Source organism: Populus euphratica, unplaced genomic scaffold (genome assembly GCF_000495115.2).
Source record: "Populus euphratica unplaced genomic scaffold, PopEup_1.0 scaffold153.1, whole genome shotgun sequence".
NCBI lineage: Eukaryota > Viridiplantae > Streptophyta > Magnoliopsida > Malpighiales > Salicaceae > Populus > Populus euphratica.
Genome location: NW_011499953.1, coordinates 726,030 through 747,372, shown reverse-complemented (window position 1 = coordinate 747,372; position 21,343 = coordinate 726,030). Strand labels below are relative to the sequence as shown.

Here is a 21,343-nt window from a genome sequence, read left to right as displayed (position 1 = left end):
GAATAGAGTGAAGGGAAAGGCAAAATAAGGAGTAAATAGTGAAAAAACATGTAAGAGAGAAGAAAAAGGAAGAAAGGAAGGAAGAAAAAGAAAGAAACAAAACAAATCCATCTTCTTGCTTCCCTTTTTAACTAAGAAAAAGAATCTAATTTAAACTTTAACCACCATTTATTTATATATCCTTCCCCAGTTATCACCACCATGACTTTTTATAGATGGTAGCCAACATTCTCTTTCCACCGTAGATATACCAGCCCAGAAACCCCATTAACAAAAGTTAAGCCTGAACAACCCAAACTAACCTCTCTCGTGATCAACAGCCTTATCATGAACTTGTGCCTTCCTCTCTCTTTCACGAAAATCATCTTTTTTGTTCTAACAATATAATTAGTTATAAAAACAGGGAAAGAATAGAGAGAGAACTGAAACTTCTGTAATCTAATTTCTCTTCATAAGTGATAGTGGACGACACTGCCTATGTAGAAAGAAAAACCAAGAAGTCACACATCTAGTAGAGTGACTCTCATGCCTCTAACCTCACTACCTTATGAAATGACGTGCCAATCATATTGGCTATCTGCATATGCATGACTTGCACACGCCATTATTGTCTCTTATTGTTCCAGTCACTTTTAGTCCACTCCATCCATTTTAGAAGATCAATTTCGAATTGTAAATTTTTTTTAATGATCATTTTTGTTTATTGTTGATTTTAGTGTGTATTATTATGAAAATTTTTAAAATTGAACAAATTTTAATACATTGTTGTTGATGTTTTGTTGTGAATATTTGTGATATTTGAAGTGTGGGGATCTACGTTGTTGTGTGGCAACTCGAGGCATGATATTGGTAAACAATTTATTTTAATGGTGGAATAAAATCAGAATCAACTCTCCACGAAGGAGTTGGAAAGATTGGGTTGTAACAGGTTTATCTGAGCCATAATATTTGCTTGTCAATCATTTTCTCACCTAAAAACTTCTCAAAAACTCTTTATAAACCTCAATAAATAAGTCAATAACCTCGAATTTGCCTTCAATCTCTAAAAAACTAAAAAACCAATTAAATTCAAAAAATATTTTAGAGTTTCCATCTACCTTTTCCTCGAAGATAAAGGGTTAAAAACATTATAATAGAACCTATTGATACCTAATAATAACTTTTTTGGTGACTAGATTGTGGGCAATCAACCCACTTACTCTCCTTTCTTTCATTTTCCTACTACCCGAAAAAAATAGGATGAATATTTGTTTTCTTTTCAAATTTGATCCTTAAAGTTTGAATTATTTTGAATCATGAATTTTATTTTGGCAAATCAAACATTAAATCAATGTTGGAACATATTCTTGACACCGTGATGATCCCATATCAAGTCAATAAAAGTAAATCATAAATCTCAATTCCAAAATCAACTTAATGAAAAAGGATTAAATTGAAAAAAAAAATCAAGTTTCTAAAAAAAATTAAAGGATAAAAAAAAACCAAGTTTTGAATTTTTTTAATTGAATATTTTTTTCATTAGGCTTCATAATTTTTAATTGAATAATTTTATGATTTATGGAATATCAATTTTTTGAAATCAAACTATAATTATTGCTAAAAATAGTAGTTAAGAGAATGAAAACTACTTTTGTTATTAAAAAAATCCACGCTGCTATATTGATGAAAGTTAGTTATTAAAACTAAGGAGATGAGAAAATAAAAAAGATAAAAGAAGAATGGGTTGTCAGAGCCACACTGAAACTTTGTTGCGTCACGTGTTGTTGGATAAGTAAGCCTTCACCGAGTCAATTTCAATAGTACCAAGGAAAACCACTTTCGAAGCTCGGAGGAAATCGCATGCACCTCTATAGTATAATGGGCTTCCTCACATGTTGGTGTCTATATCATACAAGCAAATAACTTTTTCTTTTTTTGTTTAGTTTAATCCTTGATTTGGCAAAAAAAAAAGAGGCTAAACATTTTTTTGTTTCAAAATTGATCTAAATCTCTAATTATTTTTATTTAATAAAATTAAATTTTATTTTTCTAAACTAACCATTAAACAAAGTGCTAGAATTTTTTTTTTTTTGACATCATAAGAACCATATATCAAGCCCACATAAACAAATCACTAAATCCAATTTTAGATAAGATAAACTTAACATGAAAGGATCAAATTGAAAAAGAAAAATCCAATAACTAAAGAAATCAAAGAAGAAAGAAGAAGAAAAAGAAAAGGAACACTATTCTATCTTGCTCCCAGTACAATCACTGGCTCTCATATATACAAACACACCGATGTCTTTTTTGCATTTTGCACCAGTAAATACTGAACTAAATATTCAAAACATTCGGTTAAACTCAATTGCTGGAACCATGACCATGGCTAGGGATAATCTAGTCGAGGTGCAGGTAATTAAACGTACGTGTCAAATATTCACTTTAAAACCAGATTGTTGTAAAACTGACTTGGACAAGGAGGATAATTTGGAGAACTCTGGATTCAATACCGAGTGATAAAACCCGCTTATCAATGACTAATTTAGATTTTATTTTAATAAAAATAATTAATACAAAATTTAACAATCCATGTCGTTCAAGTTTTTATTATCCAATACTCTAAATGGTATAGAAAAATTACCATTTCTCCACACCAAAATTATTCTAGATTAAAACAATAATTTATAGTGTTTTTTTTTCATTTTTTCCACAACTATCCCTTTTTTTTCATTTTTTTATCAAAATCACTTTCCTTTGTTTTTTTTTTCATTTATTTTTCTTGATTTTACTTTTTTAAATAATAAACTGATTATAATTTTTTAAAATACTATGAATTTTTGCAGTGTTTTCTTACATAGTTTTTTTTATTTTATAAAATTATATTTTTTGATTATATTTTTTTAATATTTTAGTTTTATAATTTTTTTTAAACATTGTTGATTGCTGTAATGTTTCTCCGCATGGTTTTTTTATGATTTTTTTTTGAAATTTTCTTTTTTATTTTTTTTTTTAATATTGAATTGGTTAAAAATTACAGTTACAATATATAACGAAAGCACTGTGACTTTCCTCGTAAATTACTGTGGATTACTATATTATTTTTTTCCATATGTTTTTTTCTGTTTTATTATGTTTTTTTCTAAAATTATCTTTTTCAATTTTATTTTTTAAATATTAAGCTGGTTAATAATTGTAATTACAAGTAGATACAAGTTTTTCCTCACAAAATACTATGGATTGATACAGTTTTTCCTCAAATTGTTTTTTTCCTATTTCTTTTGTGTTTTTATTTTTTGTAATATTTTTTTTCAAAATTAACTTCATTATTTTTTTTAATATTGAGTTAGTTATAATTTAAATTTATAAGAAATTTTAATCAAGTGGGGGAAAGCATTGTAGTTTTCCTTACAAAACATTGTAGATTACTACAATATCTCTTAACATGTTTTCTTCCTTATAATTTTTTTAAAATTATATTTGTTAAGTTTTTTTAATATTGAATTGTTCGAGAATTATAATTACAAGTTATTACAAGTAAGGCTAAATCATGTGGGGAAACACTGTAAATTTCATTACAAAATACTGTGAATTGCTATAGTGTTTTCAACATGATTTTTTTTATATTTTTTATTTTTTTCTATCAATTTGTGAATTGTTACGGTGTTTTCAACATGATTTTTTATATATTTTTTATTTTTTTTTAAATTATCTCTATCAATTTTTTTAATATTAAACTGATTAAAAATTTAATTTTATAATTTTTATTTTTTAAAATATTGTATTGATAAAAAAATTTAGCTTCAATGTATATTTTAATTATAATAAAAAAAAGCACTGTAATCTCGTTATAATTATTATAAAAAAATAAAAACCTCTCCGTACGGAAACTAGAATGTACGTTTTGACTTTAAAGTGTGCAAAAAACCCAACTTGCCTAATCTATAATTCCAAAGAAGCAAGCCGAACACGTTGAAAATGTACTGGATTCAACTTTGTGACCAATTTATCTAACATGGAGACATCAATAAAGATATTCAAATTCCAAATGCTATCTCCACTCCTGTTTTGAAATTGTCTTTTAAGAGTCGGTGATATCTGACTCGGAGCTTCTATTTTCTAAAAAATATAAATAAATAAATAAATAATAATAAAGCAGGCAAAAGACTTAAATACGGCAATCTGAATTCTCTTCGTGCCTTCCTCACTTCCTCTATTTATTAATGAAAAAACCTTGCTTTGCTTACTGTCATTCCCGCGTTTTCCTTGTCTTTGTCCTACTTTGACTTTTTCTTTCTATGGTAAGGACCCACTTTATTTAATATTTATTCGTTCTTTATTCACCAGTATCTTGATTAAAATTGAATTTATTTTTTAATAATCTTAATCATACATCTTTTATATTTGACGTTTTCAATATAATTTAATCGTTTTTTTAATATCTATCCTTATATTTGGATTTAAAAAAGGGAAGTAAATCATGCATGCATACATTAATGTATATGCCTCATCCAATTTCAAATGATTTCATTGGACAATATCGTCATTGAATGAAATGACCATAGAGCCACTTTACATGATTACAAACTATGCAGGCATTTGCGTTTCTGTTTGGTCCTCTACCAAAAGTTTTTAAATCTAGTATGGTGGTCAAAGCCGGTTTTAAATTTAAATTATGAGTCTTGATGAGTTCATAGGGTCATTTTGGATTATTTTTTAATTTTTTAATAAAAATAATATTATTTTTATTTTAAAAATAAATAATTAATAGTTTATAATTGGATTGTTTTCTTTTTATTTTATTTTTAATTTAGTTCCATTTTGACCTCAAGTTATCAGCATCCTAAGTCAACCACTTAGAACTAGACTAAATTTTAAAATTATGGTTGCAATCCATAAAATTTTATATAATAGAAATTATTAGATTATAAGTAAGTGCGTTAATTATTGTGGTATACAATGTTTTTTAAAAATATTTTTTATTTATAAATATATCAAGGTAAATGTTTTTAGATTTTTTTTATACTAATATATTAAAATTATTAAAAAAATTATTAATATATTATTTTTTTCTAGACAAATATACTTTTGAAAAGAAAAAGTATATTGAACAGGCCAAAAGATATTAATTAGGTAATTAAAATACGGGGGTTTAGTTGAATATTAACTTAGAGGAGTTGCTAAAAACAGCTACCTGGCCAAACCCAAACGTAGACACCGGTCAATTAATTTTTTTTAGATAATATGATATATTTATATTGAATTTATTTTAATTTATTTTTTAAAAAGCATCAGCTACCATTATTTTCAATACCCCTTGATATACTCGCATCCATAAAACAATTGCGGAAATAGGAAGAAAAGTTTTTCTCATGCCCCTTCTGCAAATTTGAAATTCTAACTTAAAACTAGAAGATTTTAAATTTTGCCCTCCTTATTTTTTTTTTAATTTGACCTCTAACTAAAATTTTTAAATCCACTCCTATATACACACACATACTAATTTAATTATTTAAAAATTATCAATCTATCTATCTAAATAAATAAAAGGGTAGTTAGATCACGCAAATAAAAAAGATCTTATAATAAAAAATAAATAAAAGAAAAAAATGCATATAAAAATTAAAAATATTTTCAAATAAAAATGTGGTTTCTTTATTTTTAAAATGTTTTTTATGCTATAATATATTAAAATAATATATTTTTTATTTTTTAAAAAATATTTTTAAAATCAAGACATTAAAACAATCTAAATTATATAATTTTTTTTTAACTTTTAACAATTTTTAAATTTTTTAAAAAATATAAGTTGCCCATTTTGTTTTTATAAAAAAAAAACATGGACAATTTGAGGCCATACACACACACAGAGAGGAAAGCGCAGAGCATGACTGAGAAAAGGGAGTGTGATGGTAAAAAATCCGATGATGCCTGCTGCCTTCCACAATATTTACATCAATCACACTAATCACACCTGGTCTACCTGTACCGTCCTGATTAATCTTTCTTTTCCATGATTTGCGGGCACTAATTACTCCGGCTGACCAAACGCTTTTATCGCTGAAAATGAAATTTCACTCGCTTCTTGTTTTCCCATTCACGTTATTTCCCTGATTTTTCCACGGTTATTTTTTTAAGAAGTAAAAAATAACTAACCGAGCCAATAGGTGGATGGATCCATGATGGGGTTGACCCGATTAAATTCTGGTTTAATCGATACAAGATAACCTTAATTAAAGAAGAGGACTTCCTTGATGTGGTTCTTTTTTAGATTAACAATACATTTTAATTTGAAATCTGTTCTTGTTCTACTCAAAATCAAGTAAAATCTTAAAAATATTTTTTTATTAAAATAATAATTTTAAAATTATCTAAAAATATATTTAAAAAATTTAAATTCTAATCACATATATAAAAATTAATATGTTAATTAAAGAAGAGGAGTTCATTGATCTAGTTTAAATCAAGTGAAATATCTTAAGAAAATACGAGAGATATTGTTTTTTTAATATATATTTTATTTAGAAATATATTAAAATAATATTTTTTAATTTTATTTTTAATATTTGAATATTAAAATGATTTAAAAATAAAAAAAAATTTAGATTTTTTTTTAAATACGATTTAATTGGTTTTTTTTTTTAAGACGTGAAACATTTGCACTGCCCTATTTCTGTTTCAGAAATGGGAAGACTTGCAATGAATTCATTGCCCGCCGGTCGTGCGACCAAAACATCATGAAACATGGCCAAATGTAAACTCCATGTAGAAGTGAGTGATCCTCGTAGACAAAGGAGGATTTGCTGACTTCCACACTGCTCCGTCTTCTATAAATACTGCTCAAATCCCAGCCCTTCAAATTTATAACCACCGCTAGATTTCAAAAGAGCAAACCTCAATAATAGCCCCATATCTTTAGGGAAAATCTCGTTTAAGTCCCCAACTTATATTATTAATTTTTTAATATCTTCTTTTCGAATCACATGATAGAATTACTATATAAAAAACATAAAACCTTGTTTATATATATATATATATTGTCTACTATATCACGTGATGAGAGGATTTTACTAAATTTAAGTTTACATGCTTACTTAACAATCTTGTTAATTGAAATTACTAAAAGGATCTGATTGAAAATTCATTGTTACATTAGGTACCTAATTGAAACGTTGTTTTTTAGGTTTCCCATCTCAAAATTTACATTGCATAGGCATGGCCTTTATAAATCTGACTTTTCAACGCGGAGGAAATGCCAATTAACCCAGTCGTTGGTACAAAATCACAACCCCAGTCTTATTCCCATTTTGCCCCTCCCTCCCAAGGACGCACTACACATACCTCTCTCTTTCTCTCTCTCTAGTTCAAAGAGCAAGAATCCAGAAAGATTTGAAGCCAGCCCAGTATCATTTTGTAACTTCAAAATCCAGTACAAACACAAGAACAACCTGATCGTCTCATTTTGCAACTTAAAAAGCGCGTGAAATGTTAGTACTAATAGCAGTAGCGAACACTCCGATTTGAAGATTTCAATGCTGCCCCAAACAACAAACCTGGCATCTGCAGATTTATTACACTGACCGTCTCTTTTCCTTATCTCTTATTTGTCACTTTGATTTGAAAAGAGCACTCAACTATTAAGCAGCTTGGGCTCCGAGGGCAGTTACAATCTTCGCTGTTTCTGGGACAGACGAAGGCAGAGATAAAAAGAGTGAGATTCTCTTTGGAACATGCAGTGGATCTGATGCAGATGGTATTCTGAGCAGGTACTGATGAAGTTGGGTTCTTGAGAAAAAAAAGATTGCATTTTTAGGATTTTCTTTGGCTACCCAGAAAATAAGAGAGACGGGAAAAGATTTAAAAAGGAAAAGAAGTTTTCAAGCAGCAGCGTTTGGAAAAGCAAGATACCATAGTTCTTGTTTGGTATGTGAAATGCTCTACTTAATTCAGCTGATTGCAACTTTTCTGCCTTACCTAACAAAAATTTTCTCTTCATCCTGTGCTTTGTTTCTACAAATATTTTTCTAGTGAAGCAAGATAAAATGTCAAAAAAACGCACTTTCTTACTTAATTTGCTCTTCTCTCTCTCTCTCTCATATTATCTTTTGCTAATATTCTTCTCTCTGTTAGTAATAACTAAATGATCCTTCCACTTGTGTCCCACTGCAGGATTTTGAATCTAGCAATGTCACTGGCAATCAAACCTCATCTCCACCATCAAAATCACAGAATGCACAAACCCACGTCAACAAACAGCAGAGACTGGACACAGATCTACAAAATTTATGGCATGGAACAATGGCAAACATTACTTTTTCTCACGTTTCAAGCTATTCTCTTCTCCATTTTATCAATCCTTTTCCTCCTTTACTTCCAACCAATCTGTCAATTTCTAGACACTCTCTTCATCTTCACCCCCGCCAGCTCCACCGGTGGTGGCAGTGCAGCACGTTTTGCTGCTGGATTCACCGGCTGCGTGACAGCACTGTCTGCTGTTTGTTTGTTTTTCGCGGCCGGGAACTTCTTTTATAGTGCTGTTGGGTTGCACTATGAAATGGCGCAAAGGATCGTGAGTTGTGTGAATGATTGGTCTACTGTTAAGGTTGCTCTTGATATTGGGTGCGGCCGTGGGATTTTGTTGAACGCGGTGGCTACTCAGTTGAAGAAGACAGGGAGTTCGGGTCGGGTTGTTGGGTTGGACCGGTCTAAAAGAACTACTTTGTCTACGCTTCGAACCGCCAACATGGAAGGTGAGTTTTGTTGGTGTTGGATTAAGTTAAGCACCTTTTGATAATCCTTGACATACTGACCTTTTTACTAAATTTATTATTTATTTTTGAGTTTTCATGATGATTGTGTTTTTTTTTTTCAATTTTAGAGGCTATGATTAGTCCTAAACATGTTCTAATTTTTTTGCTTCTAAATTTATGGCTGCTGTGAATTTTTTGAATTTGGTTTTTGCGTAATTGGTGGTTCGGTTTAGTTTCTGGTTATTTGGTTGCGGCTGCTCTTGTTTTCCTAATGCTTTTTGGAGTTTTGGTTCAAAATTAGTTTAGGTTATGCAGGTTATTGAGCTATTTGCAGCCACCCCACCCCACACCCCCCACCAAAAAAAAAAAAATTTTTTTTTGGTTCAATCTTGAAGCACCAATCTCTTTCTAGAGGGTATCTTACATGACAAATCTTAAGTTTCTTAAAAGTTCTACAAACTTTTGTCAATTCGAATATGTTGCTAACAATTGTGGCAATTTCACTTTGAGAAATTCATACTTAAGTTCTGGTTATTGAATTAACTTGCAGACTATCTTCTACTTGCACATGCCCTGAACTGCTCAATTGTTTTCGCTTATAGATGATGGATTTATTATGATTTGCATGAACAGGTGTGGGAGAGTATGTCACTTGCAGAGAGGGTGATGTGAGGAGTCTACCGTTTGGTGACAACTATTTTGATGTTGTGGTATCAGCTACTTTTGTACACACAGTTGGAAAAGAGTATGGCCACCGTACAGTGGAGGCCGCAGCAGAAAGAATGAGGGTGCTGGGTGAGATGGTCAGGGTTTTGAAGCCCTGTGGTGTTGGGGTTTTGTGGGATCTACTACATGTGCCGGAATATGTCCGACGACTCCAAGAATTGAAGATGGAGGATATTAGAGTATCAGAGCGGGTAACTGCCTTCATGGTGAGCAGCCACATCGTATCATTTCGGAAACCTAGTCAGCACATGCACGGTCCTGGTGAGGTTCGCCTGGATTGGAGGTTCTGATGTGCTAGTACACATCCTAGTTATTTGTCAAAAAAAATTAGGAAAAAAATAAAATAAATCAAGATGAAAAATAGGAAAAGATTAGAGAAATATACGTAAGTTACTGGTGATCTTACTTTCAAAAGTCTGGGAAGACGAAGCCGGCCCAGATGCCTTGTTGAAAACGTATACATGTGATGTAGTAGTGTTATTGTATATCAATGAAGGAACTGATTGCAAATTTACTGTTTCTTAAACTGATTTTTTTGAATTGATCGTGGAGTCATATTTTGAATTGCTGCATGCCTGTGCATCTTGGCATTCATGTCAAGCCGGAAAAGAAGAGTGAAATTTCTGAATTTCATCCTAATTCATGAGATCAAAGAAGATAGAACAGCATTTCAGTCCTTCGGAGTTTTGTCAAAGATAGAATCAGACCTCTCATAATTATAGTTAAACCATACAAGGAGATTAGCTTGCGTTTTAATTACAGGATAACATGGTTGATCTTGGATTCTAAGTTATGATCATCAACTTCTTTATACAAAGGTTATCATTGTATCCAGCAAGTTGATGAAACATGTTGTGTTCTGCTTTACAGAAGTTAGCACAACCAAATTAGGTGGTTGGAGCTCACCATACAATTGTTTCAAAACATAGTATTGGACTTTTGTAATCATTGAATTACAAGTGGAAAGAGTTTTGTGTAGATTCGAAGGATAGCCTAAGCCCATGTCTCTTGATGTTATAGCTGCTGCTGCTTTCCACGCTCATGTGACCTTGCCTGCCTGGAAAAAAAGACATTGGGATTGAAGAGAGTGATATCCTACTTTCATTCTCTTGCTTTTCCCTGGTTGAAGATTCAAGACAGTGATATATCTGGTGGGATGCAACTTTGGTGGACACCCTGAGCTTAGAGAGTCGATGAGGATTTGTTGTCAGGTCAGTCCTTGATCTTTGATAGGGAAAAACATGTGATGTTTTGAGTCAACTTGGAGCGAGTTAGGTTGATATTGAATCTCTTCATGATTACCATGAAAGTTACAGAGAATAAACTTGAAGGAGAGAAAAAACTGCATTAAAGCCGAAATAATTAGCCTGGTTGAATCTTTTCCTTTTTGAACCATGGTATCTTGGAATCATGCACGCCAAGGCAAAAACAACTAGCCATCCGAGCCTAGTGCTGCATAACATCTCTATCGGCTATTGTTTATTAGATCATCCTCGTGAATACTGGCGAGCCCTTGAGTGTTTTAATTGCACCATGTGCTCGATCATGATAAACAAATATAACTCCATTTTTTTCTTAGAGAAGTTTTTATTTTAAATGTTGATGTCCATGGAGACAAATCGGATGCTTTATTTAAAGCATAAACCCTGACACCATAATGTTTATGAGTTATGACTACAACTTTCTTTTTTCCATGAAGCATCATCCCAGATTTGTTGCAGGTGGTTAACTGGATCTTAAAGCAGCCTGATCAGAAGGTGGACACCACAGTATTCAGGCCATGTGGTCTGCAATTTAAGTAAACAAGAGCGATATCTTGCTAATTAAGATGCAGTTTTGTGGGGAGTTGAAGGTACGGCCAGGTTGGTGCCCAGTCGCCATCGTAGTCGTTGATGGAGGAAACATAGGGCTCGGAGTGGGAAGTGGACAATGGAAAATTAATCAGTTAGATGGGAAATAAATCCTATGCAATCATATCCTGCGATGACCCTTCTAATTTTCTTGAGATCAAGCAAAGATTTGTCTTAGAGAAGAGGAGAGTTTAGCCACCAGGATGCTCTCCACTTCTCACTGCCCGGAACCTTAATTGTAAATTTCACTTCATTGACTAAATATAATGTCGGTGTTTATCATAAAATAAGTATATATTTGAAAATAATTTTCATTTAAAGTGTTTTAAAATTATCAAAAACACATTTCATCTAAGTTTCAAATGCTTTTTAATAGTATTTGATTTGGAAGTGGTTTAGGTTTTTGTTGTGAGGTCCACAAAAAAAAATATTTTTAGTTTTTAAAATTATAATTTATGTTTTAAAAAAATTATATATATTTTTTAAAATTATTATATTTCTGAACCAGACAGACACTTATGCCTTGTTTGTTTCTAGAAATTTATTTTTTTAAAACCATTTTTCTTAGAAGAAAACTATTTTTTTTTTCTTATTATAAGGAAAACATTTTTCTTTGTTAACAAAAAAAAAATGATGAGTATTGTTCAAAATACAAATCCCTAACTCTCTCTCTCAAATCTCTTATAAAACAATTGAACAATCTCTCAGCTCTTCTTCCAAGTAACTTTTTTTCCTCAAATTTATCTTATGTTTTCATCCTTTTTATTTTTAATATATAGTTATAATAATGACATAAATTTGTGATATAATTTGTTGTGTTTTTTTCATGTTTTATCTTATTTGCAACCTATGGTATGTATTTTTTCTAGAAATCAAACACATCAAACCCATACACAAACACAACAAACTCAGAGAATCACTTAAGCATAAGGCGCCCTTTGTTTTTCCAACAAATAAGTCATCCTTGATGAGATGATATTTTTCATTCTTTCCCTGCCGAGCCACCTCTTTTTGTCATCTGATATACTACCTCTGCCTTCCTTTTCTATAACATACCCAAGCAACCAATACACAACAAATCCTTTTCTATAACATACTCAAGTAACTAATACACAACAACCCAAATCCTTGTATTTTTTTCAGAAATCAGATATAGCAAACCCAAACCTATTTTTTTCTTGCTGTGTTTTTTTCACAGAAATCGGATTTGTTGTGTGTTTTTTTCGCAAAAACCAAACAAAATGTTTTGTTTGGTTTCTGTGAAAAAAACACAACAAACCTTTGTTCTGTTTTTCCTTTTGTTTAATAAGAAAGATATGCTTTCAATTCCACTCCATCTCTTCATCTTTCCAAATCTACTACTTTTGGCTCTCCTTCTTCTTCTCTTATGATTTCCTGTGTTGATGATATGTGTTTCTTGTGCGTTTCCTATGCGTTGATGATGATGCATAGTGATGTTATGTGCGTTAATGATGATGATGACACACAATAATGAAAACTGAAATGGTTTGGGTAGAAAACTTTAAGACCGTGAAATATTATATGTGTTGATTATAATGATGATACACAGTAATAAAAAACTAAAATGGTTTAGGCAGAAAACTTAAGACCGTGAACTTTTTATATATAAAATTCATTAATAAATTATTGTATTTTTTATTTTGAGATACATACTTCATTATATAATTATATACTTTAAGGCATTGTTTGTTTTGAGAATTAGCTTCTTTGAGCATAATTTATTGTATTAATTATGTAAGTATTTATATGTTTTTTTTTTAATGTTTATTTCTTCAAATTTTTAGGTTTTGTTAGCAAAAAACTTCACTTTCTTGTTATGAATAGTAAGATTATTCATACAGAACGTATGAGAGTAGCTGTAACTGTGATAGCTACAGGGGTATCTATTATTGAACAAGAAAGAAATATAAATTATATATTATGAAAACCCCAATCATGACAAGTATCTCAATAAAAAACTTAATATATATAAGGCAATAACAATTATTGTTGAAAAAGACATGAAAACTGGAAATTTTGTCAAATCATATACTGATGTCAACTTGAAAGAGAAAACTAAAAAGTAATCAATTTTAATTAAAAATAAAGAGGAATATGAAGAAACTTCAAAAGAAAGGAGACATCTTCTTCTAGTGCACAAAAAAGACAACATAGAAAGAGAAATCATATGTATGAAGATGATAATGTTGAAAAGTTGTCTAAAATATTTAAAGATATAGCATTTGCAATCCAAAGGCTCATTAAAAATCAACTTGATGTTAATGAGCTATATATATAAGTGATGAAAATTGAAGGTTTTAATGAGATCGCTATTGGGATGCATTTGATCACTTGATCCAACATGAAATGTTAGTAAAAACATTTATGACAAAAAATGTTAATTTGAGAAAAATTTGGGTTCAAACTTTTGTGAACCAATACTGTTACAAGCCTGATTACTAAAATGATTTCACTATGATAAAAAAGTTTATGTTTGTTATTTGACAAGTATGTTTCAGTCTAGCATGTTTATGCTTATTAATTTGAACTAATATGTATGAGCATTACATCAAAACTTAATATTTATGCATGACTATATTTGATGTAAGATATTTATATTTATTTCTTAATACTTATTCGATATATATTAATGGGATATTAAAGGGATAATTGCCTATATCCATAAAAAAAAACACAATCTTTATTCAAAAAACCCATCAAAATATTTTTATATTTATTTATTTATTAAAAAAATCTTCATACCAAAAAAACCTAAATATCTAACTCTTACTTAATACCATAATCTAATCTAGTTTTCTTCATATGACAAAAAAAAATATATTTTAAGTTTTTATAATTAAAAAAAATTAATAGATTTTATTTGTGAAGAATTTCACAAGATTATATCTCTATAATATTATATGACATGTATAGTTATATTTTATAAAATAAGCTATATATGAATATAGGATATAATAAAAAAATTTATCATTACACTTTTTAGATTTTATTATTTTATTATAAGCGATTAAATATTTATATTAAATATTTTTTATATATTAGATGAATTTGACAAAAAACTTTAATTCATTAATAAATTATTTTTTAGTTCATTTATATAATATAATTAAACACTAGGAAGTGTTTTTCAGTTTATTTTTTATAACATTATCAATTATTGAAAAATAATTTATTTTTCAAAAATTTATTTTTAAAAAAAACCACTTAAAAAAACTATTTTTTAATAAATAAATTAGCCGTAATAAGATAATTGATATACACTAGCTATTTGGTTGCTTCGATAAAGTAATCAAATAATAAAATAATAGATTATTGTATAAAAAGAGACAGGATTAAACTAACAACAAGCATTATTAAATGAGTACAAAAAAATCCAAATAATTTTCTCAAGTATCAGTTTATAAATCCATAGATACATTGTCGGGGGGGTAGAGATATGGATTGATTTTAGGATGAGCATTTTTCTAATGAGGTGTTCTTTGTAGCTGCACATAGAGTTTAGAAAATCTAAATATTTGGGGAATCGAATGAAATTTTTTATTTATTACACAAATTTATCTTTATTATTTTAACATAAATGCTTTCATTTTTATAAATCCCTTGGTGTGCTTCAGTAATCAAGTTTTTTTCTAAATCCGAAAGCTAATAAAGATTTTAAAAATAAATAAAAGGGCCCAAAAGCAACTGTGGATAAACTCCGATAAAGGCTGCGAATCTAGAACCAGCCACTCAAAAAAACCGGTGTGGTTATAGAAGGATATTTAGTAGCTCAAAGAGATAAACTTAAATGGATAAAGGGCCTGCTGAGGCCCATTTTTAATATCCGAAAGACCCACAACTACTTTCACCGCATGTATTAAGAAAGCTCGACTTCAGCCCTACCCCCCTGACCCGACCCGTTTCGAAACTCGCCCTTTTATTTATTTATTATTTATTATATAGCTACCTTTTTGTCCTTTATTTATTTGTTAGGTTAAAACTCAAATAAGTCTTAGCTACTATAGCGGGATTCTTGAAGGTTATTATATATATATATATATATATCAATTAAATTTTATAATACATTTTTTATAATAATTTAATTTCAATTTATATGTTTATGCATAGAAAATGATGTTGGTTTGTGGTAAGGTTGAAAAATATGTGAAGAGTTTGGACCACAACTTAATTGAAAACTTTAGGAACTAGATATTAATAAGCAATTCTTGGAGACTAAACTGAGTTGTAGCTTCGAAGCTATTCTGATATTTGTCCAACCATATTTTATCTCTAACAAATGGGAATTCTGTCATGATATCAATTTTTTTTTAATATAACCTTATTAAGGTTGTTTAATATTATTTTTCTTTTTTAAATTTTATAAACAATATATGAAGCTTGTTTATTTTTTTTTTGGAAAAAAATAATAATAATGGCAACTAAAACTTTTAAAAATAAAAAAACTAAGATTTTAAAAAAACTGCTAACAAAAAAAAACTTTTAAAACCTGTTCATTGGACTTGCAAGATTTTTAATGGACCGTGGGGATTAGTCGAGCTATGCGTAAACTGGTCCGAACACCACATGTAAATAAAAAAAATAAAAAAACTAGGATTTAAAAGTTTTTTAAACTAGTTTTTTCACAATAACAAAATGTCTTAAGAAGGGTTAGGGTCGAGAGTGAGAGAATGATAATGGATGCTTAGTGTCAACTATCAACTAGTTCAAGGTCCTTGAAATATATGCCGGGATCTAGTTTGAGGCTTGAGTAGGAGACTAAACTGGTTTAGGTTAATATTTTATTTGAATTATTTAAAATTCATGATAAAATTTAGAGTCTATTTGATATTTGAAATTATGATAGCGGTAATAATTTAAAATATTTTTTATTTAAAAATATATTAAAATAAATTTTTTATTTATAAAATTATTTTGATATAAAAATATAAGTTTTTTATTTTAAATAAAAATAAAAAAATTTTAAATTTTAAAAATACAATGCATATCATATTCTCAAATACACACTCTAGTCTTGGGTGTTCATGTTCTTGTCAACATTTAGTGTCAGATGTTTGTGATATAGTATGGGACTAGATTTGTGATTCTTGGTTTCATTCTCGAATTAAGTTGGGGGAGCTCATGGTTTTAACTGTGCGAAGGCTTAGGGTGTTAAAGAGTTAACATGGGACTAGGAAGGAGGTGATCGATGTTTGTACAAGAACGTGGGTTAGGGGGCTCAAAAGTCATTTGAACCTAGGTCTGGGGTGCCTGAGGTTTGAGACATGATCGGTACCAGGTTTGTGTTGGGTTTGATGTTGAGGTTTACACCTAAGTCAGGTCTAGGATGCTTAAGATTTGAGTTAGGATATGGTTTAGGGTGTCCAAGGTTTGGGCTAGATTGGTAGTGGGTGTCAAACTAAGACACAGTTTAAGGCACTTTTAGTTAAATCTAGGATAGTGATGGGGTTCGGAGTAGGGTCGATAATCCTGTTGTTATTCAAACTAACATCAATTTCATGGATCAAGATTGGAGTTAGTTCGGGTTGCCTGTTTGCTCAAGCTAGGAGTGCTAAACAAGCCTAAACCTTGTCTCGAAACTCGGGATTGAAGTTAGGGTTTACACTAAAGCCTTGATTGGGGTTCAGGATAGATCCGATCTAGGATTGGTGTTAGGACTTGAACCTAAATGAGTTCAAAGCACTTGTAGCTTGGATAATGAGCAAGCTTGATGCTGGGGAATTTAGGGTTCCGGCCATGATCAAGTCCAGGATGCTCGTTGTTCGTGCTATGACCGAAAGACCAAGTCTGGAGCGCCTGAGGTGTGGACTAGGGGTGGGATCAATTCATGGACTTAAATGAGTTTGAGGTCTAGAGCGTATATAGGGTTCCGCCTAGGATTAGTGCTGATGTTGGAATGAAGCCTAGTCTAGGGTGTATTAGTTATGTGACTCACACGTATCTAGGGTTAAATAATTAAAATTTTTTAAAGCAGTTTTGAATAAAATAAAAAAGAGAATATTTTATATTTGTTTTTTAGTTTTTTGGTTTTTTAACCCATCATGTTACATTATTTTGTATTTAAAAACTATGAAAAAACAAAAGGTTTAGGGTAGAAGAAAAAATACTATTAAAAAAAAACAAATTTCCTGTTAAATTTTTACTGGATCACCCAAGTTTTGGTTTGACCTGATAGATTGACTAGTTTACTCCGAGTTAATTGTAGGCTCATATTTTGATAATTTTTTTTTTTATGTTTTTTTTATTTTTTAAATATTTTCTTTAAAAAAATATATTGAGATGGCATCTTGAAAATTTTTAATTTTTTTCTTTACTTAAATGATTTTTTTTATTATTTAAAAAAGAATTTTGAATTTTTTTTTGAAGTAAATAAATTATATTACCAAATGTATTATGGATTTTGGACCTTGCAGGACCCAACATCCATTTGGGTCATACACTATAGAGAACCCAAGGCTATTTTGGATGCAGCATTCGACAATTGGCTTAGAAGGAAGGCTAGCTCTATGCCTAACACATGAAAGTCCAACGTTATTTTCGTGGAGAAGCAAGAAGAGGCTCATAGCTAAAGATAGCTTGTCTCGCATAGAAGGTGAGAATAATTGCCTCCTGAACTTCATATTTAACAATTGGGCTCCTATTCAAGGAAAATTTCTCTTTTAAAATTTTTTTTTTCCACTTGATCAATTATAATTGAACCCCTAGATTTCAGCATCATTTACAAAATAGTCCATGGTTTTCAAATTAGTTAATTTAATCCTTAATTAACTTTTCAGCTTTGAATTGTTTCAAAATTATCCCTGGAAAAATCAATTAATCCCCCTATAGTATCACCATCTATTCACTTTGATCCTTCTTGTAATTTCAACACAAATTAACCTCAAACTTTGAAATTTCTTCAATTAAGCTTTTAATTGCATTAATTAATTAAATCAAAGTTTAATTAAATCTCAAACTTATCAATTCTTCTAGTTTTTGACCAAATTGACCCCTAAATTTGTAATTGCATTCTTATTAGTCTTTAGACTTTTAATTTGTGTTGTCTTAACTCAATTCTCAAATTATTTTTTCATTAATTCATTTTTTATTTTTTATTGTTTATTATTATTATTTTAAAAAATTAAAATTTGAGTTATGAAAAAGATTACATGGATAATCTAACAGATATATTTATGGACTAATAGGATAGATTTAAATTCAAAAGAAGTTTTGGTTGTATCAAACTAGAAAAATAGCTAAAAAAATAATTTTTAATTTGACTATTGAATTATACTCAATAAATTATTTTCATATGACCAATAATCTAATAGCATTATAGGTTGCTATCAACTGTGAACTTTAAATTTTGATTTACTGTACCTCTTTTTAATCAAATATTCAAATAAAGATATATTTTAAATATTTAAGCTATTTCTATGTTAAATCTGAAATTAATTAATAAAGATATATATATATATATATATATATTTAATATGGTATTAGAGTTCAAAACTTTATTACCCTTATTTTTTGTGACTATATTTTTTTAAAAATCAACATAAGATAATTATAAGTTTAAACTTGAAAAGCTTTTGTTTAAGAAAATTTATTAAAAAGTAATACAAAAATCATTCTTGACCTCATCCAATAAGATAAGTTTTTTAATTTAAAATAATATTTTAAGCAATTTATCGTAAAGTTTAATTTTGGAATGCTTGAGATGCAATAAAATCAATTAACCTTGCTCGTAGTTTGTGTAGAAGGCTGGCCGGCAAGCCGGGTGGGAATGAAGTGTACAAAAATACAAATGGCAATGACTTTGAAGTTGATCAAAGATTATTAAATTTGAGTAAAAAGTCCTAATTATGTTTTTTCTGGTCACCATTTACCTAATTAAAAATTCAAAGCATTATAGCGCTAGGTCAATAGCCAAATAATTCTTAATAAGCCACCATTTTCAGAAGACTTGGAAGTCGTGGACACCTCATAGAAGCATGAAAAGTCATCGCCTAACATTATTTCTTGGAAGGTGGCATCAAACTCCTTCTGCTTCAAAAAGTCGTGATCTAACATTATTCCTTCTTTCTTTTCTTTCTCGAGGAAGATTCATCGTCATGCATACTTTCAGACAAAAATAGGTGTCCACTGCAAGTGGCAGCTATTTTTTAATCAAGGGAGCTTCATCTCATGACGAGGGAATATTCTATCTGTAAAATTTATTGTTATTTATCAATGAAAATATTGTAACAAAAGACAGGTTTCGCATTCTAAGCTGGGGAGACAGAGGGAGCTTCATCTCATAAAATTCTGGTTGTTATCAATTGTTGTGCCCATGGTTATGGTAACACAAGACAGAAGGAATTTGAAAATGGCAGGCGCCTGAAATTAGGTATCATGAATGCATTTTGTACAAGTAGAGTTTGGTAAGATACTAGAATTGGATATGACATTGAATGGATCAATTGCTTTGCTTTCTGTTTTTTGTTTATGTTCTTCGTCATCTTTTGTTCAACAGTTAGCAATTAATTACCCTTTTTAAATGCTTTTTTCATTTTATCTATATTTTATGAGATTGAAAATTTTAATAAAAAAATGAATAACATTGTAAGAATAAAAAAAATTAAATTGTCACTAAAAATCAGAAAAAAAATACTAGGGAGATGTTTAAAAGTATAATAGTGATTATTTATTAATATCTATTTGTTTATGTAACAGCAACAATTTTTAAAATAAATCATATAATTTATATATTTTATAATGATAAAACTTACTTTATTGTTGATGCGTAACCCATATAAATTGTGTTTGAACCTCAGGTTTAAAGAAAGAAACTCTTAGCTACTTTCTCTTCTCCGCATCCTACATCCCTTACAATGGAGAGGGACTCAACAATTCTTGTGAATAGTTGAGATACTCTCAACTATTCTAGCCGGACTGAAATCATTTTAAAATTAAATATATTAAATCAAGTTCAACTCAGTTAAAAAAATTTAATTTTAATTTAATTTTTTAATTGTATTTTATTCAAAAAAAATTAAGGAAATTACTTAATGACGTAACATTTATAGAATTTAATCCCAATTTTAATTTTATTCCTGATAATATTTTGCTTGATGTTGTTACGCACTTAAAAAAACCAAGAAAATTGTAGTATCTATTATTTCAACCGGATTGGATCTAGTCCAAAGCTGAATGCATTGAACCAGGTTTGATCCAATTAAAAAAATCATTTTTTATTTTTATTTTTAATTGTGTTTTATTCGAAAAATTAGAAGGAAATAACTTTATAATATAACATTTGTAGAATTTAATCGCAATTCAAATTTTGCTCCTAATGATATTTTAACTAATGTTATTGCGTGCTTAAAGAAACTAAGGAAATTATAGTTATTATCGGATGAATTTCATACGTGATGAAATTATAGATAGTTTAATGGAATAATAAAAAATATTTTATATAAGTATTATTTATTTTATAATTTAATAGTAGTTGTTAAATCTACTATATTTAAATTAAAAATCATTAAATATATATCTATATATATTCTTAATTTGAAAAGTATTATTTTAATCAAACACATTAAATTACCTTTTGTTCAATCTCAATTTTCAATTATAGTTTTAACAAAACATATATAAATATCAAACCAACTTCAAATATAAAATTTTTTTATAAAATAATTTTTTTCAAATCATAACTACAAAAGCTACAAAAATACTTTAAAGTATATTTTTATATGAAAATATATTAAAATAATATTTTTTATTTAAAAAAATTAATTTTGATATTATTATATTAAAATAATATGAAAATATAAAAATAATAATTTAAAGTTAGAAAATAATTCTTTTAAAATATTTTTAAAATATAAAAATAAACTTTTATGAGTTACAATCAATCAAATATAAGATAGAGATTGTAATCTCATGTTTTGTCCGAATTGCAGCCAATACTGATATTTTTTGTCGACACTTGAGAAGCCTTCTGGGCCGCGAACAGCAACCAGGAACTGGCAACGTTTATTATTTGTCTATAAACAG

At 29.1% G+C, this 21,343-nt stretch overlaps 1 protein-coding gene across 2 annotated transcripts; it reads left to right on the top strand.

Annotated features, from left to right (window-relative positions):
• The first annotated feature begins 7,291 nt into the window (after positions 1-7,291).
• On the top strand, positions 7,292-9,997 carry LOC105138180 (uncharacterized). Of its 2 annotated transcripts, none has more exons than XM_011044206.1 (3): positions 7,292-7,902; positions 8,149-8,729; positions 9,363-9,997. In XM_011044206.1, exons 2-3 carry the CDS (start codon positions 8,165-8,167, stop codon positions 9,743-9,745), a joined length of 948 nt encoding a protein of 315 aa, XP_011042508.1. In that variant the 5' UTR covers positions 7,292-7,902; positions 8,149-8,164; the 3' UTR covers positions 9,746-9,997. The 2 variants fall into 2 exon arrangements, with proteins under 2 accessions (XP_011042508.1, XP_011042507.1); XM_011044205.1 differs by having other exon boundaries at positions 8,144-8,729.
• Positions 9,998-21,343: the final 11,346 nt, after the last annotated feature.

What these genes read in the sequence shown, in the direction of transcription:
- LOC105138180 (XM_011044206.1), top strand. Translation starts at nt 8,165, where the DNA reads ATGTCACTGGCAATCAAACCTCATCTCCACCATCAAAATCACAGAATG. An exon ending in TCGAACCGCCAACATGGAAG is followed by an intron (nt 8,730 to 9,362) that starts GTGAGTTTTGTT and finishes TTGCATGAACAG; the next exon opens with GTGTGGGAGAGTATGTCACT.